The sequence below is a fragment of the Phoca vitulina genome, unplaced genomic scaffold, assembly GCF_004348235.1.
Source record: "Phoca vitulina isolate PV1807 unplaced genomic scaffold, GSC_HSeal_1.0 scaffold19, whole genome shotgun sequence".
NCBI lineage: Eukaryota > Metazoa > Chordata > Mammalia > Carnivora > Phocidae > Phoca > Phoca vitulina.
This window is the reverse complement of record NW_022589722.1, coordinates 1,358,144-1,385,937: the sequence shown is the minus strand read 5'-3', so window position 1 is coordinate 1,385,937 and position 27,794 is coordinate 1,358,144. Positions and strand designations below refer to the sequence as shown.

General features: G+C 33.6%; 1 protein-coding gene across 1 annotated transcript in view; it reads right to left on the bottom strand.

Moving 5' to 3' along the window:
• Window positions 1–27,794, bottom strand: part of LRRIQ1 (leucine rich repeats and IQ motif containing 1) — a 189,669-nt gene that overhangs the window by 47,134 nt on the left and 114,741 nt on the right. The window contains exon 22 of the mRNA XM_032416672.1: window positions 26,534–26,635. Coding sequence (XP_032272563.1) covers window positions 26,534–26,635 — 102 coding nt within the window. The remainder of the gene's footprint in view (window positions 1–26,533; window positions 26,636–27,794) is intronic.

The following is a 27,794-nucleotide window of genomic DNA, read 5'->3' as shown; positions in this document are numbered from 1 at the left end:
GGCTTTGAACTGGAGCAGAGTACTGGAGAGTCCCTACTATGCAGGCCATTAATCCTATACTTACTAAATGTCATAGGCTTGGGAGAGGATGTCCAGGGAAGAAGCTAAAGCAGTAACGGGTGGGGTGGCAGTAGTGAGAAGAGGCTCAAGGAAGTAACTATTTACCAATCAGATAAGAATGTATTTCAGCATTTTAACAACTGTTTCAATCATAGTTGCATATGCCAGTCTTATTTTATGTCAGCTATTAAAATGCTCTCCAAATTTTAGAGTACTATATTATTTCATCGTATGTATGATGCTTTGATCTTGAACTTGCTGGAAAATGACAATTGAAGATATTCACATCATATGTCAGCCGACACCTGGCTGACAGCAACTTTTAGACTTCCATTTATTATGAGATGCATTCTAAGTTCAGAGACTTTAAAATGCAAAAAAAAAAAAAAAAAATGTTGGGATCAGTGAAATACTGAATAAATTCTTAATATTTTTATTAGCACACTGTATTCTATAATATGAAATGTAATTTTCCATAACAGTCAATATTGGATCATTAAATTATCCTACCCAGGGGCGCCTGGGTGGCTCAGTCGGTTAAGCGTCTGCCTTCGGCTCAGGTCATGATCCCAGGGTCCTGGGATCGAGCCCTGCATCAAGCCCCGCATCGGGGCTCCCTGCTCGGCAGGAAGCCTGCTTCTCCCTCTCCCACTCCCCGAGCCTGTGTTCCCTCTCTTGCTGTGTCTCTCTCTGTCAAATAAATAAATAAAATCTTTAAAAAATAAATTATCCTACCCAGAACAAGAATTATGCTACATGATTTTTTGATTACTACTGTAATATAAACTTGTACATTTTATGTGAATTGCTTAATGTTTTTATTGCCTACTATTGCCAGGCATTATTCTAAGAGCTGAGGATCTAGCAGTGAACCAACAGTCTTGAACTTCAGCATACACTATAGAGACATTTTAATTATAGTTATTAAATATATACTTCTACATGTGATAAGCACCAAGAACAAGTCAGTCAGTCCAAAGCTCAATGGGAAGGGAATTATTCTTTGGTAAAAGCTAATCAGGTACACTTCTTTATATTGTGCTTTGAAAAGCCTCTTAAGCTTTTCAAATGCATCTCAGTGGCTGCTATGGGAAGTAGCCAAGAGATCAGAACCACTTCCTAAACCAGAGCAGATGTACTCTTAGCTGTTTTACACACTATACTGAATTTGGAGTAATATTTCATTTGAAGAAAGAGGTTTTCTGCTAAGATATAAAGTTTGAAAACCATTGATCTGGTGGACAAAGCACTAATCTTAGCATGAAAATGTTTAAATTAAATTTCCAACTCTACTGCCCATTTATAATTTGACTTCAAATAACCAAACCACGTCTGAACACATGACTGACAAACAAATGATTCCGAATGATTCTGATCCCAGCTTTCATTTAAACTGTGAAGAAAGCTATGTAAATTATTCTATTTGGGCTGCTGTGCATGGAACAGCCTTCATCCCATGCTGGGATTACAAGAATTCTGAAACTATCCTGTGTCCATTATGTGTAGGTATAGCCATGTTTTTCTCTCCTTTGGGAGGCATATAAAAAAATATCACCATAATAATAATGATTACAATATGTGCTGAGAGTTGTGACATGCCCTTCACATTACATTAATTTTCATTTAATTCTTATAAAACTCTTGAGTGATGCTCCCCATTTTCAAAGTGAAAAAAAAGGAGGTTCAGAGAATTACGTAGTTTGCCCATGGTGACAATGGTGAAATTATAACTTAAAGTCAGTGGTCTGTCTTTTCTAATCCTTATTCTCACTACACTATACCATGACACTTCTCTACATCAATTTTCTCTACCTAGATATGGTTAGAGTAGGGAGATAGGGGATGAGAAGTGGTGTGTACTTCTCTGAGTTGGGCAAAGGTATAGATGTAAAACTGGAACAATAAACCTGCTTGAAAATAAATGAGCATTTGTTCTAAAAACTAATACATCACACGGACTTCTTATTTGAAAAAAATGTTTTTCATTTTGCATATTTCACTAGTTGTGAAACACTCCTATTAAAGTACTCAGGTATATATACACAAAATAATAGTTACATATCATGGGTGGATAGACAGCATATGTAACTCAGAATAAGGGGCTGACATGCAGGCAGATCAACCTTCCTGGCTAAGAACCAGGAGTTACGCTTGTTACATAGAACTCTCAAGAGTACCATGCAATCAGAGGTCACAATCGAGGCAACAGAAGCAATGTCACCATATCAGAGAATGGGCCAATTCAGATCTGCTCCTTGACTGTCACTGAGGTCAAGGCTTGCGGCACATAATTGTATTAAACAGGAATATTCCCTGCACACTTTTAGAATTGTCATCTGAACAAACAAGTCCAGGTCATCTGTAGGTTAAATCTGAGTTCTTTTTCCTGGTACTTAGAGCTTACTTTCTAGGCTTAATCCCTTACAGTTTTTAAATTTACAACCGTAATTTTCTTTAGATCAAGTAAATGCTTAATAATTTTTTTTCTTTTGACCTTAACAACAAACCTTCATTTAAATGTATGCATTTGTCATTTAATTCATTTTATTATTTGCTCTCAAATGCAATTTTCAAATTTTGACTATAATGATAATAAATTTAAATTTCATATTGTTATGTATAAAGTCCATTACATTTAAATAACAAGGAAAATAGTCTCACATTCAAAAGAAATAATCTCAAATTTTGTCAGCTAATTACCATTTATCTATCATTGCATGTACCTTATACAAAAGCAAGTAAATTCAGAATAGTAATTTTGGATAAAAGATGCAAAATTTACAAATAGTAACTAATATGTAACAAAAGGTATATTTGTAAATAAGTAGCTAAAACATGCATTTAAATCAAATATGGAAAATAAAATATATATAGGATAGAGTTGCATTCAGGTTTATATGAGATACAAGGTGTCCAATATTAGTTCATATTTTCCAGCAATTTGGAGTTTATGAATTATTACTACATCTTAAGAAAAATCAAATCACACTTGTAAATTTACTTTATTTTTAATGTTAGTCAATGTTTCTAATTTAATAATGTTTAAAACATCTTTAGTCATGCTACCATTTTAGTTATTGCTTAATTGAAATAAAAGTCCTTGAGAGAATATTTTTACTATAAGTTTTACTTTTCTACATATTTTCCACAAATCATGCTTGAAAAGCCATACATTCTAGGGCTCTCTTTTGTTCACATAAATTCCAAGAAATAAGAAAATCAAGGGCTTGATGACTGGTTTTATTTTATGTTAATTTTTCACTGTTGAAAATTCTTATATTTAATATTCAAATTATACATACACACAACATGCACACACTTACACACAATTCCATGACATGGTTCCAAATTAAACATACAATAAACCAAATTAAAAAACTGAAAGATTAAAACTGGCAGTAGTTCAACATCCAACTGAGTCAGTGAAACTCAGTTTTTTCCTGGCTGTATAATTAGTATATTAACAATAGAAAAGTGTGCTCCTTAAGGATAATATGACACATCACATTCTAAAACAAGATCTGACATAATACTTTCCTCACTGCTTAATCAACCCTATGGCATTTAATTGCTTAATTTATAATGATTCTTTAGAATGTGCAAGATCACAACTGAAAATTTATATTGTCTGATATATTGTATGATCCCTGTGAGAACTGTAAATCTCAGTTTAAGTAGCTCCAACTAAGTGTTAGTTTCAGAGGCTTTTCTCAATATTTACTTTTTAAAAATCATATTTTTAAGTTTAGTTCTAGTATATTTTTAATTCATAAGTTTATTAACTGTACAAGGGGAAAAAGTATCAAATGTATGTTAAACATTAAAACTGTTATTTTAAGGAAACACTTTTTGACCTCATTAAAATAATTAACGTTTCATAACATTATATTTCACATCCAACTTATGGAAAAGCAAAAAAAAATTATCAAAACAAACTATAGTCAATTACATTTTCAGATCAGCAAAATGCACTTGTAAGAGTCTTCCTTCCCCTAATCCAATTGCCAAAGGCATTTTAGCAGCTCAAATAGGTGAGTAGAAACATTCCTGCCATACTTTCTGAAATGTACTTAGTTTTTGTTGTTGTTATTCTTTTATGATTTTCTCCTTTCTGTAGCTTTAAATCCTAATAAAAACAGAAGATTGCATTCATACACACACACACACACACTCTCTCTCTCTCTCTCTCCACACATACACATACACACCTAATTGAAGTTAATTTTTAACACCACCCTTCTCAAACTATTCTGGTGAGGTATTGAAATAATATTATTTGCATTTTATTTACTTAATTACTTATTTTATAATCTGAATACCTTAAAGGAATAGAAAGTGAAATTATACTATAATCTTTTAGAGACGGCTCATGATTTTTCATTCTAATGGGCAATAAAATCAATGGTTTTGGTAGTTTAAACACGATGAACAAATAGAAGGTAATACATTTCATTTTCATTCTTTCATATTTAAGATACATAATTCCACTTTAAAAAGAAGAATTTTAGTCAAACTGTCTTCTACTCCTTTAATTCTATGGCATTTGACTTGTTTCTAAAATTATCTGAGTTTCGCACTCTAAGACCTGGGTCACAACCTTATTTAGGGACAGGAAATAGTTATCAGGTCACTGAGTGGTCAAATGAAAAAGGATTTGAAATGCTTCAGCACTTAGGACCCTATTCATTGAAATGATTGACTCCTATGTTGTTTAAAGGTTGAAGTTTCTTTACTGGAATTAGTCAGCTTATGCCTATATGATTACAGCAATTTTAAGACAAAATCTGCAGAGTATAAACAGAAAGATTATAAGAGTGTAAGACTGTACATGAACAGCCTTCTACATCTACAAAAAAGGAATAGTCTTTAGGATATGCACAGATATTTTACTTAACGACTAATCTGAGTCCAAGGCTAATATAACTCCCTTGGCAGTAGGGTGCTCTAAAACTGGGGGTAAAAGCAAAAGGAACGTAAAAGTTATTCCTCTATGTTATTTTTCTTCTAAAGCACACTTAAAACTTGCCACCAAGTTTGCAGCACATTTTACTATCACACAGGATAAAATCATGTAATTACTCCTATGTAATAATGATTAACCGAAGACCATGATAGATTTTCTGTTTTTATATTCACCTCATATTATTTCAAAGTGAATACAATCTATCTCTGATGATGGAAATAGACAAAATAGGAGGAGGTTGGTGCAAAATGAGTAAATATTGGATTTGAGTCATTTAGCACTAGATCAGTTTCCCTAGAAACTAGAAACTAGAAAAATTTCCCTAGAAACTAGAAAAATTTCATTACTGGAAATCAAAATTATCATTTTGCACAGTTTCCAAGGCCTTTTAGTATCAGGGATTTTAGGCAAAGAGAAGCTTGTGGCTGGAAAAAACATATATTTTAAAAATGGATGAAAAGTAGTAGAAGAGAATGAAGCCAAAGTATTGCTTGAAAAACTCACTTTCTAATGTTCAGAAGCCTACGAATAGGACGTTATGAAAATTGCACCAAATAAAGGTATTCCATATTTACATAACTTTTATATATGATCACTACAACTAAAGAAGTCGATGTTTTCTTCCACAAATGTTAAAGGAAGCAATCCTATCACTGACAGACAGAAAGTTGGAAAATTAGGCACAGATTTTATTTTTAAGTTTGATTTTATAATAAGAAACTGGGCTATTAAAACTATGTAACCAAAGCTGGAGTGCGTGCACTGGAAGGCCCCTGCAGTCTTTTACAACTTTTCAGAGGCCTCGGTTGTGAACTGGGTTTGCACTCTGCCAGCAGAGCAGCTCTGACCCATGGAGAGCACTCCTTCAGATCAACACTGCCTCAGGCCTTTCTGCTTTCTCCAAGAAGTCTTACATTTCAGGCATCAAGTTGAATTTCTTCTGGAGATGATTAACCCAAACCCATGACAGATTTTTTCCAAGATATCCAACCCCTTATGTTTATTTTATCCTGGCTCTTTTTTGGATGTACTGGACACAAGTAACTTACTCATTTTACATGTTGAAGGGCTGGTGGAGGGCCATTAATTCCCTTAAAAAATGAGAAAATACTTCAGTGCGCCGGGCTCTATTGTGAGAACTCACATTAAATACACGATTTAAAATTTTAAGAAAGGTGTTTCTCCTCTACTATAGAATTCTTAAAAGCATTTCATCACATCCCAAGATAGGGATCTTAGGCTTTTTGGGAAATGCATTCTCGTGGTGTATTAAAAAACATAATGTTAGAAGGATCAGTTACTGTTTCCATAAGCCCGTTTGTAGGGGGTTTCAACTAACCTAAATCTTGGCACACACAATTTTAGTTAATAGTCAAATAAAAATATATAAAAGGGTTTATTCTCCTTCTTATATACCAACCCTTGTCATTGTTTCTATTTCTACACTTTCTTATTATTATGGGTGAGGTGAGTTGTAGGAAAATAATTCAGGTGTTTTTACATACTTCTCACAGGAAAATATTTTAAACTCGGAGGTGAATGGATGACATTTCTAGAGATGACTATTAGTATTTTTTAAACAGGAATATTTTTTCTTCTTTGAAGAAACCGTGCAAAAGAGGAAGATTTTTATAGATTGTTCTTGGAGAACACATGCAAATCTCTTAAGACCTAAGGTTCCAAATGCAATGGCATTTATGACCATTCAAGTTAAAATTAAAATATTTTAAACATTAAAATGTTCAAATGTATAAATGATTAACACATACACAGAGCAATAGAAAAGCTTACTCAATAACATATTTAAACATTTACTCTCCTAAAATTAATAGAAATATCAAAGAAAAAAACACATAAAGTTAAATTTAAGGGATATAGTATCTGTTCAGACAAACAATTTAAGGAAAAATGTATAAATTCCAATTTAACATTGCACGCCAAAAATAAGAACTCATTTTATCAGATGGAAGACTGTATATATGTACATGTACAAATATATGAGAATGGAAACAAGTACAATATGAAATTGGAAAACTTCAAGGTATACACCGGCACAAACACAAATAATTCCATTTAAACATAAGCATGTCATTCATAAGTGGCAATTCTGAGAGATCTGCAACTTTGAGCTTGATAAAAATTTTGAGTTTAGCATTTGGGTGGTGATAGACTGTTGGCTCCATGGTAAATAAGTTTTAATTTCTGAAAATTAAGTCTAAGTATTACTTATGATAGTAATTCATCTAATTAATTTGTAAATTGTACTTGACATGCTCTTTTCTCTTTAAATAGGAAAATCTCATACACAACCTAAGGTCACTGATGCAAAGAATTACAGCATATAGCTTAGAAAACTTCAAGGGATAATTTTATTTCTATATAATATTGATAACACCTCAAATTTGTTAAAAATTATAAATCTTACAATCACAACAATTACAGAAAATCAATTCACTGTTTCAGCTCAGGAATTCTATAAGTGTTAGTTTCTTCTATTCTTCTTGAATAAAATTGAAAAATAAATTTTATCTTTATAAAACATATATAAATATCTGAATCAAAATATTTTAGTAGGGGATAAAAACTAAGTTAATTTTTTTATAATTAGATTTATTACTGGAATGTTTAAAGATATCAGTTTCTTCTTTAATTCATGCTTCAATGGGCTACCTAAGTTCAAGACCTTATACAGAGTGAAGAAAAGAAATGACAAGAGATAGCATATACATTGGGGGTGGGAGGTTAATGCCAGAAGTGTGACTGATTGATTGATTGACATCACTTTAAAAATATGGATTAAAGCTGCCTATCAAATTTGTCCAGCTAAAATTTAGAGTAAAATGAATCCTTAACTGGAATCTGTATCTTGTTTATTCACTCAAGCATATGCATTTACCTTCACCTGGAAAATTCCTTTCCATGTAAAAAATGATCAGTTAAGCAGAATAATACATTTCCCCTATACACATATACCATATTTTAAAGTATAATGTTTCAAAATATATCCAGTTACTATAATCAAATTCTAAATTGTACAAATTTCATTGTAAATGGCTACTGTTCCTGATAAATAGCAGCAGTTAAAATGTACTGAGCTTACTACGCATGAGGTACTGTTCCCAGCATTTTACATGTACTGATCAATTTGCCCAACTCTCAGAGCCATGCATTATTTTACATCATTACATTATGCAATTTCATAAATGAGGAAAGAGATATAGAAAGGTTAAGTGTATGGCAAAGTCATACCTCTAACAAGGGGTGGAGTTGGGGTTTAAACCTAGATAGTCTGGTTCCACTCTCTTAACCATTAGGTTGAGTATCATTTTATAATTAAAATAATGATTTTTAAAAATCTTGCAGAAGGTAGTGAAGCTTTGGGGAAAACTCATGGGGAACCCACAATTCTATTAAAGTACTATAGAATCTCGATGGAAAATAGAATTATTTAGTTTTCTAGAAACATAAAAACATATCTTGACTTTAATATAGTACTCATCTCTATCTTTCCAGAAAATGTTTAAAAAACTATGAAGCTTTAAAATGAAAGGATACTGTTTATAATGATGAAATTATTCAAGATCCAAAACCTCACAGCTGGTGAACCTTAAGTAGGAAATGATTAAATGAATTCCAAAATTTGCTAAATAGACCCAAAGGGTGGCTGAGACAGTGGGAACCTAAAGCTTGAATGTGAACACTGAATGAGTTGTAAGTTTAAGTTGGGAACAGGCCAATATCTGACTTTGAGTAATAGCAATTGGCAGGAAGAGTGTTTCTGAGAATCCAAAGATATTTTTTTTTAAGTCAGAACTGTTTATTAATTCAACAAATACTTACTGAGTGCCTAGTATAGATGAATCTAATACTGCTGCTACGTTTTGGGGATGGGAGGAAACAGAAATATGACTAAGATGGGATCCATGACTTTGGAAAGATTTATAGTCAGGGGAGGAAATAGATAAAAACATAGTTATATGACAGTATTAAAGAAACATAGGCAAATGCCTACAGGAGGTGGCATTAGGAATGATGTACAGTTGAAATGACATTTATCTGAGTCATGAAGGATAAGAAGACGTCTGAAGCTGCAAAGGTGAGAAAAAACATTCAAGATATATAATACAGATATAGTATAGAAACAGTTCAATATGATTATAGAATATTTTAGGGGGTGGGGAGATGATACAAGGTAGTGCTGGGAAGGTAGGCTGGGAACTGTATATGAGGGCATTGTATGCTTAGGATTTTGGAATTTGTTCTAGAGGAAACAGGCACTATAAGATTTTAAACAGAGGTGCGCTATAGCAGAATTATAGTTTAGAAAGACATTGCAGTACAAACACAGATGACAGCATTCACAATACTGAAAGATGTGTGGATGTTAGAAAGCAGGCTATCACAATATTTCAAGGCAAGAGACATTGAAGGCAGTGGCTGGTGTGGGGTGGTGTTTATATTCAACAAATAAGAAAGATAACAGAATTAAGAATGATTCTAATTTTTCTAGGTTAAGTGAGTGACTAGCTAATGATACTATGAACAGAGATGGAATAAAAAGAATCAAACAGGTGTAGAGAGTGGAATGAATACAATACTAATACTTCATATTAGACCTGCTGGGTTTAAAGTGCCTAGAAAAATCAAAAGGGGGAAGGATGGAGATAGACATTTAGTTGTCATTGTCTCTAAACACTATAAGGTATATGAGAGGATCAGGTGTTATATCTTGATTGTTTCATCATGCCACTGGAATAGGTCTGATTCTGTACCTTGACGAAGTTTGCTTTTGCATGTTTATATAAGTGTAATATTTGACAAAGTAAACTTTGGCTATAGAAGTAAATACATATATGGCTTGAATATACAGTAAGGTCAGAGACATTCCACGAGATTGTGATATTTAAGGAACAGGAATAGGCATAGAAGACAACTAAAAAGGAGTGGCCAAATAAACCGGAGATCCAGGAGAGAGTGGGGATGAAGATAAAAGGGGAGAAGAGAATTCCCAGGGAGAGAAATTCCTGAAGAAAGGGCAAGTAAAATGAGGGCAGAAAAGAGGTTCCTGAAGTTAGCAATGAAGAGGTAAACACTGATTACTGTATGGAATGTAGTTGGAAGGGAATGGTGGAGATGTGCAGTCTGCATAACTTTATAGAAGTATGGGATGATACATTTCAGTTTAATAGTTTGTCTCTCACTAGACTGGGCTTCTGAAGCAGGAACTGATTTTTACTTGTGCCTCCAGTCTCAGGTACACTGAAAGAAAGTAGAAGCTCAAAGATGCTTATTGAAGAAATGAAAAATGCAGAGTGATTAGAAGGTGGGGAATAAAGGCCCTGACTAGACTGTCTACGGAGGTCGCTAAGTAAAAAAGAGCGATGGGTGGGGTAGTAGCTTGAAAAGGAGGTAGAATCACATTTTCAGTGGCAGACATGCAGCTTGTTCATACGTTGATTTTAAGAAGTTAGTGGATATAGTAGACAGAAATCTAAGAAACAAAAGACAGGGGATAACTAAACAGAATATCATGGGATCAGGCAGAATAACATCTTGTCCTACTTGAACTTCAAATTCAGTGTCACTTCTTCCCTTATCTGATTGGGTTAAATTCATAAAGAGCACACCTACTTTCCCTCCATAGAACTTTATTCAGTTGTGTCATTATATATGTACATGGATATTTATAAATAATCCCTACTCCCATTTCTGCCAGACAGTGAACTCTATTACCCATGGTCTGTATTTATTTCATTCACCACTGTATCTTCATCTCTTTGCACAATGTCAAGCTCATGGTAAATTCAGTAAATATGTATTGGTAGATTAAATAGGAATTAAGTCTTAGTTCCCACATTCTAAAAGCTAGGTGGTTCTAGTATCTTCCAAGTATTTTATTCAATGTATCCAATGACTTATGTGGTATATATTACTTGTTCCAATTAATTAATGAGAAAATTTAGTATAGAAAGGTTAAATATCTTCACCAAAATTACACAGGTTTGGTCTGGGATCCAAACTCAGTTCTGTCTAATTCCAAGCTAGTGTATGTGTTTCTGCTGGGATGGAGAAAGCAAAAATAGAAACAGATGAATATAAGACTCATAAACAAAACTAGGCAAATGATTTGATACAGAGTTATGAAAAACAAAGCATAAATATTACTGTGACCCATCTATAAATATTTTAAACCAACCAGAAATTACTATCATTGTTAGACCTACTGGTCTAAGTCAATGTTCATTTAGATTTACCTACATATTCATCCTTCTTCACTCTTCATTACTTCTAATATCTCCAAGATTTCATCTGGAATCCTTTTCCTATTGCCTGAAGAATACCCTTTAGTATTTATTTTGGACTTGGTGTATTGGTGAAGAATTCTGCTTTGCTTGTTTAAAAATTCTTGTTTTACCTTAATATGTTTTCATTTATTAGCTTTTCATTAAAAACCAGACCCTTTAATGGATGATTTAAAAAATAGCTTACTTAATCATTAAGAAAAAGCATCAAAGTTATATATGACATGTTTTTAAGAATGGAAAATGGTTATCCCCAGTTCTGCCCCTCTCCATCCCCAATTTACACTCTTAAAGGCAACCCTATGCAACCATCTTTGTCATTTCTTTCACCACTGGCCTGCATGTATTCCGATGTCTTTATTTTTGTATTTTCATATTACCTATTGACTTCACAGTAGGAAAGATAAAGGTTAAGCAATTTTACAACATCTCTACCATATACATATGTACCTCTTCTTCCCATTTCCCCAAAAAACAAACAAACAAAAAAAAAAACCCATAATTTTTGGTTAGACCATGATTCAGTGTTTATCTTTTTATGACATGTAAATATCATTTACAACTCAGCTATATAGGGTACTTCAAAAGAAGGGTTAATAGCTTGTTTTATGGTTTTCCTCTAGATGCAGGTAGGTATGAGGATTTGATCCTCATGTCAAGAAATTGTTAGAATTTAATCTATGCAACATGCAAGATCAATGAGAATTCAGCCATATCAGACCAAGAACTTTTACCTCATTGTTGAGGTTGTTTATTGAGCAATAAGCAAGTAGTATGAATGAAATGCAACTGAACCAGAGAATTAGGAGCTGGCTATATACCCCTAAGTTGACTAGGTTACTAGATGAGAAGACTACATGACTGATTATAAAAGCTGTTGGGATCGCTAGAGCTGATGGCTTCCTTTAACTGAAGTTGTCCACACACTTACAGCCTCATCTTTCATGCCCATGTGTTTCCTAAGTGAAGAAGGACTAGGACACTACATGCTCTGCCCAGGTGTCACAATGTCCTCTCTACACTAAGCATGCTTTGTGGTTTCCTCTCCTTTGTCCTTCCTTAAAGCTAAGTAAATTTAGTGTTGTACGAAGCCTATTGTGTTTCACGAATTTAAGTGTTCGCTTGAACTCAAAACAAACAGCTGCTCATAGAAAAAAGTGGCACAGCAGTTTCAGATAACATTTCATGTCTTGTACAATTTTTTTCTTTGTTTTCTCACATTTAGGTTATCTCACTTTTTACATATAATTAGTTTTCTATGTACGTACTATCGTTTCCAAATTCTCTATTAGAAGTCTACATCTACTATACTTTCATGCATTAGTATTCCATACACATATCAGTAGGTCACTCCAAAACTCTCTTCCTCAAGTGAATATCTCCTTTCAAATATGTCTGAGCACATAAGACAATCAGAAAGATTTTTTTTTTTCCTCAGAGAGATGGTTCATGATGTTTTCTTTCATCTTGGAGTATTTATTCTCTAAACCTGTGTAACCTGTCATCCTGGAATCTCTCCTCCCCATCACTGTAAATATTCCTTTGTCTCTTTCTTTGCTAGATTTCATGAATTCCTTTTTCATGGTTGACCTCTTCATTTTTGTGGAGTAGTTCCTCCAGTACTTACTGAGCAAGTTTGCAAGGGAGATAAATTAAGACTTGGCATGTTTTATATTTTTAAATTTTATTAATAGTTTGTATGTTTACAGAATTCTAGGTTGGAAATAACTTTTTTCTAAGAATGTTGAACATACTGTTCCATTATCTTCTGGATTCTGAGATTAACTTTGGGAATCCAATGCCTTTTAGATAACTGATTCATTGCATGTGACCTGTTTTTCTTTCTGGAGGACTTTTAGGCTCCTACCTTTGTCCCCAGTTTTATGACATTTTTCAAAGACATGTCAAAAAGATGGGTTTATTTTCATTCATTTTCCTAACATGCAATGGGCTCTTTTGATCTAGAAACTCTCTTGATCCCCTTTAGTTTGGGGAATTTTTTGGAATGATTTCTCTGATCATTTCTTTCAATATATTTGTTGTTGAATGTTCTCTTTTTTTGGATCTCCTATTATTTATCAAGGGTTGGACCTCCTGGAATAAGTCTCTTCTCTACATTTTCTCTCATGTTTCACATCACTTTGTATTTTTGCTCCAGTTTCTGGGAAATTTCTTTAACACTATCTTCTAATCTTCTGCCAAGTTTTCATTCCTGATATCATGTTTTTATTTTCAAAAAGATATTTTTAGTTCTCTAACCTCTCTTTCTTATTATAGCATCTCATTCTTATTTCATGCATGCAATCTTTTTTATGTCAATGACAATATTCACGGTATATTTGAAGAATTTTTTCACCTGGTACAGTGTCTGTTCAAGTTATTACATTTGTTAGTTTTTTCTCTTTCATCTTTTAAATTTGCTTTAGACCCTCATTTATGTGCTTATATTTTAGAGTGGGGTCTGTAAAGTTGATAGGAAACTCTGCACCAATCAATGAGGCCTCTTCTGAAAGCTTCACCTTAAGATGACTTACCTGAGTCCTATATTGGAAATACCTAATGTCAATATTTAGATGTTTCCTCTTGGACTGATAAGAATCTCCAGAAACACTCTTGTAATCTCTTTCCTGGAGGTTAAAAGCATGGTGCTATGGAATGAATGCTTGTGTCTCCCCAAAGTGTCTATGTTGAAACCCCAATTCCCAATGTGATGGTATTTGGAGTGGGGTCTTTGGTAGGTAATTTGGGTTAGATTAGGTCATGAGGATGGGGCCCTCATGATGGGATTAGTGGCCCTATAAGAAGAGGAAGAAAGAGATCTCCTCTCTCCACATTCAGGAACCAAGGGAAAGCCATGTGTGTACATAATAAGAAAGTGGCCATATGTAAGCCAGAAAGAGAGCTCTCAATAGGAACTGTATTAGCTGGTATCTTGATTTTGGGCTTCCCAGTCCAGAACTGTGAGAAATAAACTTCTGTTTTTTAATCCACCCAGTGTATGGCATTTTGTTATAGCCACTTGAATTGACTAAAAAATATGATTATCAGAATTTTGAGAGCTGAGCAGGGGAAAGGGTTGGGGCTTTAGCACTTAACACGTACAACTACACTTACTCTTCTTAGTTTTAGCAAGGTGTCAAGGATGTTCCTGGGTCACAGATTCTGTTTTATCCTACCTAGAAAATTTAAGTTCAAGAATTTTGCACAGGTAACCCAGATCTCTTCACACTACTTCATTTGGGCCTTATACCATCAATCCTTGAAACTTTGAGTTTAAAATAGTTCTCATATTTCATTGCTGGTTTAAGCTTTTGTTATCTATTACTCATATATTTATGTTCTGGTCTAAAAAATTATATTGTTGTTGGACCTTCCTTATATTCCTATATTTGTTAGTATGCGTCATAAAAAATATCTTCACTGAAATTTTAGTGAGGGTTTTCAGATCCATCACCTTTAGCTAAGAGGTCTTAGATTGTCATTTAATTCTCAAAATATCATGAGACGTAAAGACTGGTGTTCCCAGTTACAGATGAGAAAACAAAGATATGAATCATATAGCTAGTGAGTATCTACACACAATTCAAACCTGACTTCTTGGTCCAAATCCACTGTTAATCTCATGTAGCCTTCTTTAGATAGAAGATGAATGTTCTTGATGATGAACTTTCTAAGGTATTGTAATAATTCTCTGAAACCTTGATAGGATTATTGTCTATCTCCAAAATATAGAAATTTTCCTATGTAGCAAGTAGGTGGACATAGATTTTTTTTTTTCCCATGGAGCAAGGGACAACACAGATTTAAAAAAAAAAAAAAAAAAGAAAGAAAAGAAAGGTTGCCATGGGCTTCTTCTCCCAGAACCATTACCTTTCCCTACTTTCTTTGTGAAGTTTATTTTGTTTATTTTTTATTTATTTTTCAAAGATTTTATTTATTTATTTGTCAGAGAGAGAGAGCACAAGCAGAGGGAGCTGCACGCAGAGGGAGAAGCAGACTCCCCTCTGAGCAAGGAGCCTGATGTGGGACTCAATCCCAGGACCCTGGGATCATGACCTGACCTAAAGGCAGACGGTTAAAAGACTGAGCCACCCAGTTGTCCCTCTTTGTGAAGTTTCGCTTAGGAATCCAGGTGTTTTCCTCCTTCTTCCTTGTGGCTATACAGAGAAGCAGGAGGTGGGGAACTGGATGGCATGAGTGCTTTGCTTTCATTTTTGAAGATAAAAGTTTTGCTGGGTATAGACTTTCATGGTGGCATTTATTTTCTTTCAGTACTTTGAAGATAGCATTACACTGTGTATTAGTCAGCTTAGGCTGCCATAACAAAATACCACAGACTGGATGCTTAAACAACAGAAATTTATTTTCTCACAGTTCTGGAGGCTAGAAGTCTGAGATCAAAGTGCCAGCAAGTTTAGTCTCTCAGATGCTTTTCCTTGGCTCGCAGATGGCCACCTTCTCACTATGTCCGCACTTGGCCTTTTCTCTGTGAGCATATACTCTTGATGTCTTTTCCTCTTTTGATAAGTATACCAGTCCTATTAGATTAGGGACCCACTCAGCAGACCTCATTTAACTTTATCTCCTTAAAAGCCTTATCTCCAAATATAATCAGAGGTTTAGGTCTTCCAACCCTTGAATTTGGGGAGGGGCACAACACAATTGTCTTCTGGATTTCATCTTTCTGTTTAGAAGCCAGCTTCATTACTCATTATTGCTCCTTTGAAGAATAATAAACATTTTTCTCTGGCTCTTTAAAAAAATGTTCTCTCCCCCCACCCCTTTTTTAAAGCAATTTTACTATGATGTGCTGCAGTGTGGTTTTCTTTGTATGTATATATGTTTTGTGGTTCAATCCACAACTTGAAGTGTTTCATCATTTTCAGTAAATTCTCAACCATTAACTTTTCAGATATTACTTTTACACCATTCTCTCTCACCACTTTTTCTTGGACTGTAATTACATGTGTGTGAGACATTTTTGCTATATCTCACATGTCTCTTCTCTTTTCCGTATTTTCTATTCTCTTTCATTTCATGCCTCAATTTAGATATTTCTTACAGAGCTATTTTCCCATCTAGTAGTTCTCTCCTCAGTTTTGATTAACCTGTAGTTAAATCTAACCAGTGAGTTCTTAATTTCAGTTGTTGTGCTTTCAAGTTATAGACTTTCCTTTTGGATATTTTTAGGTTTAATATCTATTGAAATTCTCAATTTCTTCTGTATCCCAAAAGTTATTATGTATATTTCTTTAAAAATCTCCATTATCTAGGGGCATCTGGGTGGCTCAGTTGGTTAAGTGGCTGCCTTCAGCTCAGGTCATGATCCCAGGGTCCTGGGATCGAGCCTCACATCGCATCGGGCTCCCTGCTTGGCGGGAAGCCTGCTTCTCCCTCTCCCACTCCCCCTGCTTGTGTTCTTTCTCTAGCTGTCTCTCTCTCTGTGTCAGTTAAATAAATAAAATCTTTATAAAAAACAATCTCCATTATCTGAAATCTTGTTGGCTCTATTTTTGTCCATTGTTTCTCATGTTATTCAATGATGCTGTCTCCTATCCTTCTATGCCTATTTTTTTAATTTGTGTGCCAAATATTGCATAGGAAGAAATGTAGAGATAATTTGAAGCGTGGGTTGATGTTATCTATTTTTGGAGATGGCTTATATTTGTTTCTGGCAAGAGGCTAGTAGAAAGTCTATTTGCAATTCACCTATACTGGTGACTTTACCAAAAGCTTTGCTCAGCTTCTCAGCTCCTTGTATTTCCTTCTTGACTTGTAATTCTTTACTTCCTTGTTAGTTCTCCAATGACTTCAATTAGGTTCTTTAAAAATAATTTTTCCAGCTTTTAAAGTTGTTCTCTGCAGGAGGATTGGCTTGAATTATATAGTCTTCTATTACCGGAAGTGGAAGTCCTCTTGTATTTTTTGAATGGAAAATAGTAACATCTCAAAGCCTACATACCATGGTTCATTTCAAAGAACTCTAAGAGCTCTGAAATCCCTTTCCATTTTTTATTTTCTTAAAGATTTTATTTATTTATTTATTTTAGATAGAGTGCGAATGCTTGCAAGCAGGATGGGGGAGGGAGTGAAAGCAGACTCCCCACTGAGCCCAAGCAGGGCCTGGGGCTCTATCTCATGACCTTGAGATCATGACCTGAGCAGAAACCAGGAGTCCAAGGCTTAACCAACTGAGCCACCCAGGCACCTCTCCCATTTTTTAATTATATACCCGCCATATATACAGATATACACACACACAAAACATAAAGTGTATATGTATATGTAGATGATATATACATAAGATGTGTATATATATATATACACACACACATACACACACACATACACACCAACCCCACACACACTATAGAATACAGAATATTCTCTTTTGGCTGAATTTGGGGGGAAGCAGAAAATACAAACCATTTATAACTAATTGGATAAAGAAGAGTTTAATAAGCTTCTCTCTCACCCTGGATTACCACTTCCTGAATCCACCTTATCCACAGATAATTTTTAAAAAATTACAGTTTGTTTCATGCTTTACTGGACTGAATTCCTAATCAGATTTTTTTTCCGTAGAAAATTAAAATAATTCTGAGCCTTATATTTAAAAATAGCATGATAGTGTCTAGAATACATTTAGGGAGTTTTAATTATAAGCATGTCACATAAACATATTTTCTTTTTTATTCAAATATTTATTGACTACCAAATATATACTTGACTCTATTCTAAGTGCTGAGGATATAACTGTGTAAGGTCTGCCTGACATGGTTCTCCCTTCATGGAACTTACATTCTATTAGTGGAAAAAACAACATATAAGTAACAGGTTGTTTTGGATTTCTTAAAGATTTTATTTATTTATTTGAGGTGGGGGGGAGAGAGAAACAGACTTCCCACTGAGCAGAGAGCCCCATGCGGGGCTTGATCCCAGGACCCTGAGATCATGACCTGAACCGAAGGCAGATGCTTAACCAACTGAGTGACCCAAGTACCCCATATGTAACAGCTTACATTAATAAATAGGACAAGAGCAGATAAATGCCATGAATGGAGCAGGTGCTGTGTGAGAGAGTAACTGCGTAGAGAGGAAAAGGCTACTTAGGCAGTGCTGTACGAGAAAGCCCTCTCATGGGAGTGGAAACACAAACTAAACAATGAGAGAGTCATTTGTGCAAAGTGTGGAGAGCAGAGGGCAATGAAATACAAAAGCCTCAAAGTAAAAAATTTCTTATCGTATTTGAGGAACTGAAAAGGGGTCTGACATTTATAGTCAGGTGGGCCACGATATGGAGGATAGCTTTTGTTCCAAGAGCAATGAGAGGTCATAGAAAGATTTTAGATATTTAGTTATATAAAAAGCTACCATATTAAATTTTTAAAAGGACGTTAAAATATAGCTCTTGATCTACAATTATCTCTAAGTTGGGCCTCCCACTTACTTTTCAATTTTATATTTTGCTATTGACTTTCCCCAAATCCTCTTCTATTAGTCATCTTAAGAAATAATAAAAAAAAAAGTTCATACAAAAATTAGACAAGATTTTGTTAGTTGATCTCTAATTCTTTGTAAGTGCAGGCAGATTTTCACTTTTCTAGTAAGAATAAAGTTTTATTTCCTACCTCAAAATGTTGTTGTGAGGATTTCTTTACTTGTCATAGATAAAGCACATAGAATAATGCCTCATACAAGCGGTAAGTGACAAGCAAGAGTAAAGAGGCTATTATATCATATTACATTATATTATACGATAGACAAAATTTTATTCAGGATACTGTGGAAACACAATGAGTTGTGTTCTAAGCTGGAATCAAAAAAGTTTTCTTAAAAGATTAATGTTTGAGATGACAAGAATTAGTCAAGTGAAGAGATTTCCTGCAATGCATTGGACGGTGAATCTAGTTCATCAAAGGAAGCAGCATATTCAAGGATATTATATAAGCATCTTGCAGCTCCATCTATCTTTGAAGCTATTTAAAGGTCCTTTGTGTTTTTATTCACCAAAAAAGTTTATAAAGTATCAATTATGCATTAGGTGTTATCCTAAGGGCCATGAATACCAAGGAGCTTAAAATTTAGTAGGAAAATAGTAATTCAAAGAATAGTTATTGTTGCAAACTGAGATAATCATGGACAGATCAGATTTTATGAATATTCATTCCCTTGTCTACTTTGACTAATATTGAGTCTTGTTCAGTAGAAATAAGATTGCAAGCATCTCTTCTTTAGAGCATGACTTTCAGGTATTCTTTGGTTGCTTGCATTTATTCTACCAGTTCTTAATGTTTAATCACGTTGGCACTATTAGCAAGTACTCTATACAGGGATGGAAATACAAGACCTACTTTAAAACAATCTACATTATGTGACTCTGTGCCCTAAGCTGGTATTAAAAGGAAGAAAGCTGGAGAAGAAAATTCTTGTAATCATACAATAAAAAATACCACAAAGGAAGATGGTTTGATTAGAAATGCTCTGAAGTAAAAATTATAGAAGTTAAAGGTCTTCTAATGTCTTCAATGCTCAAAAATTTAATACGAACATATTTGAACATCTATGATGTAAAAGGACATATGGTATGTGTAAATCTTCAGTTTTATAAAAGGAGAAATAGAAAGCATGCTAGTGATGACAGCACCAGCTGGGAATTAAAAAAACCCAACATTAAAATCAAGTAAAATGTCCCAGGGAATGGAGGAGCTAAGACAAAACTTGCCTCTCTGAGAAGGTTGTTGGGCCAGATCCAACTTTTTTCCTGACTTGTCTATCTTCCTTCCTCGGCTAAAGCCAAAAGTCTGAATTTGGCATTGGTTTAGAAGTAGCAAATTTTAAAATTTCAGCAGATTATGGCAAGAAAGTCATTTAATTTGTATATAAATAATAAGAAGAGTAAATGAAGCAAAAATATAGGTTTACTCTTAGGTTGTGTGGAGATGTTCTCATCCATCTGAAAATTAAAACAGGTGATTGAAAGCATGATCACCCTTAGAGTCTAATAGATTTGGTCCTTAACAATGTTAGGTTATCATAATAACATTAAAATAATATTAGGTAAGATAGGAACTAATTATAAGACACAAATCAGATATTTATCACCATGTTGGTACTAAACTGTTTCTTAATATATATTAATGCAAGCTATGAGAAACTAATAGAGAACAAAATTGATTATTAGTTTCCCAGAGTTTTACCTAATTTAATAATTAGTCTTTATTTTTTTCCTAAATATTTTGATTCTAAGTTTGTATATACATTTTAGGGTTATCGAAGAACCTTCCCCCTTCAGTGTCTGCATCTTGTTTGATTTTCGCTAGCATTGTTTTGATAAAGAAATTATCTCCATTCCCCTTCAGCCACTTACTCTCTGTATGACCTTGGGCAAATCACTTCTCAAACTCTCAAAACCAGTTTCCTCATATTGACAGTTATAATACATTCTTCAGAGTTTTTGAAAAGATTGAATCAGAGAATTTAAGTAAAACTCTTAGCACAGTACCTAGCAAGAAATATAATAAATACTACCAATTGCAAACAAGAGAAAAAAAATAAAGCTATACTTTTAAAATGACTGTTGCCAATGATTACAAGTTTTGAGGACTTAACTATGTATTTATACTGTGGATTTCAAGCATTTCACAAGTAGGAACTCATGTAATCCCCAACAAGGAAGTACTATTAGTATCCAATTTTACATGTGAAAAACAATTCTAAACAGGGAAGTTAAATAATGCCCTCAAGGCCACAAAGCCAATAAATGGTGGAACCAAGATTCAGACTGTGTTAGACTAACTCAGGAATCTAGACTTGCAACCATTGAGCTAGGCTTCTTTTTATACCAGTGATAGCTATAGAAGAGTGATGTCAGGTTCTAAATTGAGCATTTTAACATAAAAAAGGAAACTCGCTGGGAGATCTTTAAGGTAATAATCAGGAAAGTGTTTCAAATTCTAAGGCAAGATCAGATATTGAAACCTAAGTAGGGATTATGGATGATACAGGGTAAACCAAAACAGTTACCTAACATAAATAAATTATAAATAAACAAACAAATAAATCAAGTAAATCAATGCTGAACCTGTAAAATTCTCAGGCTCTTAGTTATGTCTCACAGGAATAATTGACTGATACCTAACACACAGCACATGTAGGAGGTTACCTGGGGAGCAGGTTCCCCAGTCTTCATTAGGCTAAAGCTCTAAATGTGTCAGCTAAACGAAAATTGCCATTATCTCGTGAATGTTGTAAAATAGATATTCAAGATTATTTGTGCAGTTTTGAGTTTAAATAAGACGAACTCATAAAAATTTTATCAGTAAGCCTTATGCCTTCTTCATAAATAATCATAAACTATATAATTTAAGTGAATAAACAGAAAAAAATATGGACCAAAATTGTAGTGACATTAATTAATGACATTAATTAATATCACCTAAAATTATTAACCAAGATAGAATTACAATTAAGATGGAAATGATTAATAAAATCTGTTGAATTAAACTTAAAAAAATAGATATTCACAGAGCTAGAACAAACAATCTTAAAATGTGTATGGCACCACAAAAGACCCCGAATAGCCAAAACAATCTTGAAAAAGAAAAGCAAAGCTGGAGGCATCACAATTCTGGATTTAGAGCTATATTACAAAGCTATAGTCATCAAGACAGTATGGTACTGGCATGAAAACAGAACAGACACACAGACCAATGGAACAGAAAAGGAAACCCAGAAATGGACCCACAACTATACAGTCAATTAATCTTCGATAAAGCAGACACAATATCCAGTGGAAAAAAGACAGTCTCTTCAACAAATGGTGTTGGGAAAACTGGACAGCGACATGCAGAAGAATGAAATTGGATCACCTTCTCACACCATATACAAAAATAAATTCACAATGGGTGAAAGACCTTAATGCAAGATGGGAAACCATCAAAATCCTAGAGGAGAACACAGGCAGCAACCTCCTTGACATTGGCCATAGCAACCTCTTACTGGACAAGTCTCTAGAGGCAAGGGAAACAAAAGCAAAAATGAACTATTGGAACTTCACCAAAATAAAAAGCTTCTGCACAGTGAAGGAAATAACCAACAAAACTAAAAGGCAACCTACAAAATGGGAGAAGATATTTGCAAATGACATATCGATAAAGGGTTAGTGTCCAAAATCTATATGAGGCACCTGGGTGGCCTAGTCATTTAAGTGTCTGCCTTCAGCTCCGGTCATAATCCTGGGGTCCTGGGATCCAGCACCAAGTGGAGCCCCACATTGGGCTCCTGGCTCAGCAGGGAGTCTGCTTCTCCCTCTCCATCTGCCCCTCCCTCCATCGGGCTCGTGCATTCACTCCCACTCTCTCACTCTCAAGTAAAATCTTAAAAAAAAAATAAAAACAAAGTCTATAAAGAACCTTATCAAACTCAACACCTAAAAAACAAATAATCCAGTTAAGAAATGGGCAGAAGACATAAATAGACATTTCTCCAAAGAAGACAAACAGATGGCCAAAAGACACATGAAAAGATGCTCAATATCACTCATCAGCAGGGAAATACAAATCAAAACCACGATGAGATACCACCTCACACCTGTGAGAATGGCTAAACTTAACAGCACAGGAAACAACAGATGTTGGTGAGGATGGGGAGAAAGGGGAACCCTTTTACACTGTTGGTGGGATTGCAAACTGGTGCAGCCACTGTTGAAAACAGTATGGAAGTTCCTCAAAAAGTTAAAAATAGAACTACCCTACGTACGACCCAGCAATTGCACTTCTAGTTATTTATCCAAAGAATATAAAAATATTGATTCGAAGGGACACATGCACCCCAATGTCTATAGCAGCATTATCAACAATAGCCAAATTGTGGAAAGAGCCCAAATGTCCATCAATTGATGAATGGATAATGAAGATGTGGTATATATACAACAGATTATTACTCAGTCATCAGAAAGAATGAATTCTTGCCATTTGCAACTATGTGGATGGAGCTAGAGTATATTATGCTAAGCAAAACAAGTCAGTCAGAGAAAGACAAATAGCATATGATTTCAGTCATATGTGGAATTTAAGAAACAAAACAGATAAATATAGGGGAAGTGGGGGAAAAGAGAGGGAAGCAAACCATAAGAGACTCTTAACTATAGAGAACAAACAGGGTTGCTGGAGGGGAGGTGGGCGGGATGATGGGCTAAATGGGTGATGAGTATTAAGGAGGGCACTTGTGATGAGCACTGGGTATTACATGTAAGTGATGAATCACTAAATTCTACTCCTGAAACCAATATTACACTGTATGTTAACTAACTAGAATTAAAATAAAAATTTGGAACAAAACAAAAGAAGGATATTTTGTAAAACATGGTCTATTAAAAGGGAATGATTCTTTACCTTACATCATTTAATATAATTTGATAGTTCGTTAAATATTCCTTAAATTTAAGTGCTTTTTTTTTTTTTTGGCCTAATAGAGAATATTCACCATCCTTGCTGTTCTTCTGGTGACATTCAGAAAAAAGCAGCAATAATAATCAAAGAATTTTAGTACAGTTTACAAAAGAAATCATGGAAACCCCCAAAGATAAAATTGCAAAGTAGAGAAGAAAGTATTTTTAAGTTCAGCTTTTAAAAAATCAGATGTTATTATAAAATAAATGGGAATAGAGAGAAATAGTCAAATAATACTATCATCTAATTTCAACAAAACAAAAGGAAATAATACAACAGTGCTGGCATGCCATTGAGCTGAGATACTGTTCCACATAGAATCATTCAATCTAAACCCACAATGAAGTTTAATTCTGATCTCCCTCACTTTCATGAGGTGGGGCGGGGGGGGGGGTAAAATGCCCAACTATTAATTTTATTTGAATTTTTTAAGGGAAAAGTCCCTCTAATACTCTAAAATGAGATTGTGGTGATAGTTGTGTATCTGCAAATATATTGAAATTGATTGAATTGTACTCTTAAATCTGGTGCATTTTCTATAATTGATATTACATCTCAAAAGACCTGATTTTAAAATGTGCCTTCTACTGGGAAACTGGGGTGAATCAGGCTACTTATGTGGAAGCTGACTGGCCTTCCTGGCCAGTTACGAAATAGTGTGAGTCTAGGAGGCTTGTGAGGCCAGAGCAGCAGGTAAGGATACCATGGGATCCAGCCTGGCCAGCAATGATCAAATTACCTTCGCCTCACTTTTTCCTCTTAAAAAAAAAGAAGGCAGAAATAAACATACTGGTTGAAGAAAAAAAGTTCTTCCATGTACAACTGTTTTTGCCAAGCCCATTCCTTAAAAACAAAACAAAACAAAACAAAAAAAAACCCAACAACCCTGAAAATAACTATCAGTCACTAGAATATCTGGTATATACATAATGACCATTAAGTGAAATGAATGAAATGCCAAATGTACTTGAGGTTGCAAAAAAATAAAAAATAAAAAAGTAAACTAAACTAAACACGTTTCATATGGGAGAAAGTAAACAAAAACATATAACTTCATATCATGAAGCACAGGTAGAAATGTTCCATGTTCTACAGGCCACTTTCTTTCTATTGCTATTTGAACTATTCCTAGTATATTTTGTATCAGTACACAAATCCATAAATATACCATACATTCATATATACTATTCTAGATGATAACATGTCTTCACATTTCACAGAACAAGAGATAATGCAGAACATGCTGGGATAGATTTTTCCCTTCTGATTCTGAGATGCATGCTAATTTAAAGGGCAAAAAATGCCCGTTATCTTTCTTACCAGGCACTGCCTTTCTAAAGTAAAAATGCTTCTATTTAACAGGTAATATCTGTGCAATTGTTACTGATTTTAGTAGACCTTCTACTCTTTCTTTTATAGTGAAATGGTGAAATTAAGATTGTAATACGATAATTGTTTAAAACCCAAGCCTTATACTGAAAACATATTTTAATTGTATTAAAATACTAATTGATAAGTATTTTTCTGAAATACTGGTTTTTGGCACCTTCAATGCCCACCAAATTTTTAAAATGTTTTTCCAAGGAAAAAATTTAATATTAAAAAAACTGAATGGTAGAACAAACCTCCATATACTATCATCTATTGATCCAACAATTTCAATGCTTTGCTACACTTGTTTTACCTATCTTCTTATGTATATATTTATTGCTACATACTTTGAAGAAAATTCTAGACCCCATGTCCTCCCACTGCTACATATTTAATAGGCATCTCTAGAAAAGTATAAAGTTGGTGTTAATCAAATTTTCTTTGGTTTGAGACATTACTGAATAGAAATGTTAAAGTATCTATTTGCAATCATGCTATAATAATGCATAAATTTTAAGATTTATTTAAAATGTACAGAAGACAAAGTCTTAAAAATTCTAAGTGGTCCACTTCCATTCAAATATATTTTCCTATTAGAAATTATAATCCAAAAGTATAGATAAAATTATGAACATTTTAATATTAAAGAGAAAGAATGGCAAACTTATTATAAGTCATGTTTATTTCTCTGATATATTTAAATATTTGTTTGATAATGTGTCCATAATTCTTCCAAATGTTGAAATCAGAAATATAATCTGCCCTTTAGATGTGTAAAACCTTTTCCCCAAAAGTGAGTAGGGCAAACTTCAAATATAGCAAAATATTTAAAATTCCAGAGTTTAATTTATAATATATAATGCAATTTGTGTATACTGGAAGTAAATATATTAGAATATCATTTCCACACGGGTTCACTTCCACTGATAGAGGCTAATATTATCAGTGTAAAATTTAAATAAAATTACTTATACTGATGAAACAGCTTTATAAGAGTTTCACATAAAATATAAGAAATTTAAAGTTATATAAACACTGATGCAAATACTAAACTAGTGTGCTAATGAATCAATACACTAAATTAGTATTTTAGCTCCAAGAACTGCATTTTGACTTTTATTTAATTATAATTTATATATAATTTTTTACATTTGTACTTCAGGACTATTGAGGATTTAAAAATTTTATTTTAAATACACTTTTACATCTTCATCTTTTTTTCCTACAAATCCCTTTATTTATCTTTTTAAGCTTTTTGTTTTAATCCCAGTTAGTTAAAATACAGTGTTATATTAGTTTCAGGTGTATAATATAGTGATTCAACAATTCCATACTCCATTTTTTTATCTTTTTTACCTTTCTACATATCTATGATTAAACCATACCTTCAAAGTAGCCATCTCTTCTCGGCTGTGCCATCTTTGGTGATTTTGTAACAGAAACTTTATTTTCATTGTTTTTGAATAATGCTAGGCAAACCATGGGATCTAGACAAAAAGCAAGATAAGACAAAAGTTCAGCTCTGGCTTATTCCTTCTCTGGAGCGGCTATATTTTTTTTATGATAGTAAACATAGTAACAAACCATTCATATATTCTTGGTTATCTGATTAAGTGCATAGTCAATACTTAATACAAAGCACAGAAATACTAGTATTGTGAAAAAAATTATAATAAAATTTTCTAGTTATGGCATCATCTTTTTATTTGAGGAATTGCTTTACTATTTATTATTATAGCTTCTTTCTGAAATTCCTGATATTTGTGATGGAATAAAGTAAAATTTCCATAAATGCAAATTAGGTAGAAGGCATTATTACAGGAAAAACCGTATACCCTATTTTTCTCTCCTCTGCATATGAGGAGCTGGGATATAGGAGATGTAAGCAAGACAACTGATAGGATGAGAAATAGAAAAAAGATCATTTCATTAATTTTACAGATAAATTAATGGTTTATCTTTTGCCTTAATATATTATATTTACATAACAAAGAAGTTGCAAAAATTCTATGTACATTTTATAGCCAAGAGCATTCTAAACCTATTAATTTTATGAAATAAATAGGATGATTGTAAGCACAGAGCCCTATAATTTATTGGTAATGGGGGATTGGTACAGTTGCAGTTTTTGCTCGTTGAAGAACTGTAAGAAAAGAAAATAGTGATGTAAATAACAGGGGGTAGAAGAAAGAGTAGAAAATTATACCTTTAAAGTAGGTTAACATAAAAATACAAGTTAAGGCAACATACATTTTCTTAATATCTTACATCATCTTGCAAAAGGAGACTTTAAGAATCTTTGCTTAATTAATGTCTAATGCAATATGTAATTAAATATGCTAAATGGAAAAGTAGGATTTAAATAGTATAAAGCCCAAATTACATATTTTAAGTAAATGCTAAGGTGGTATATTTTTTAGAATGTTAATTAGCGTTATTTTTCAAGCATGTAGAAACTGAAGATTTCCATTAGTGTAGCAATAATTTGTCATTATTAAGCATGATTTACATGGTTCACAGAGATTATATTTCTCAAGATTAGGGAAAATATTAGTCAATATTTGGGCATACCTCATAATTATATGTGACCTAAGGTATTACAAGGGTACTTCTATATGAATTCAACATGAATTATCAATAAGAATA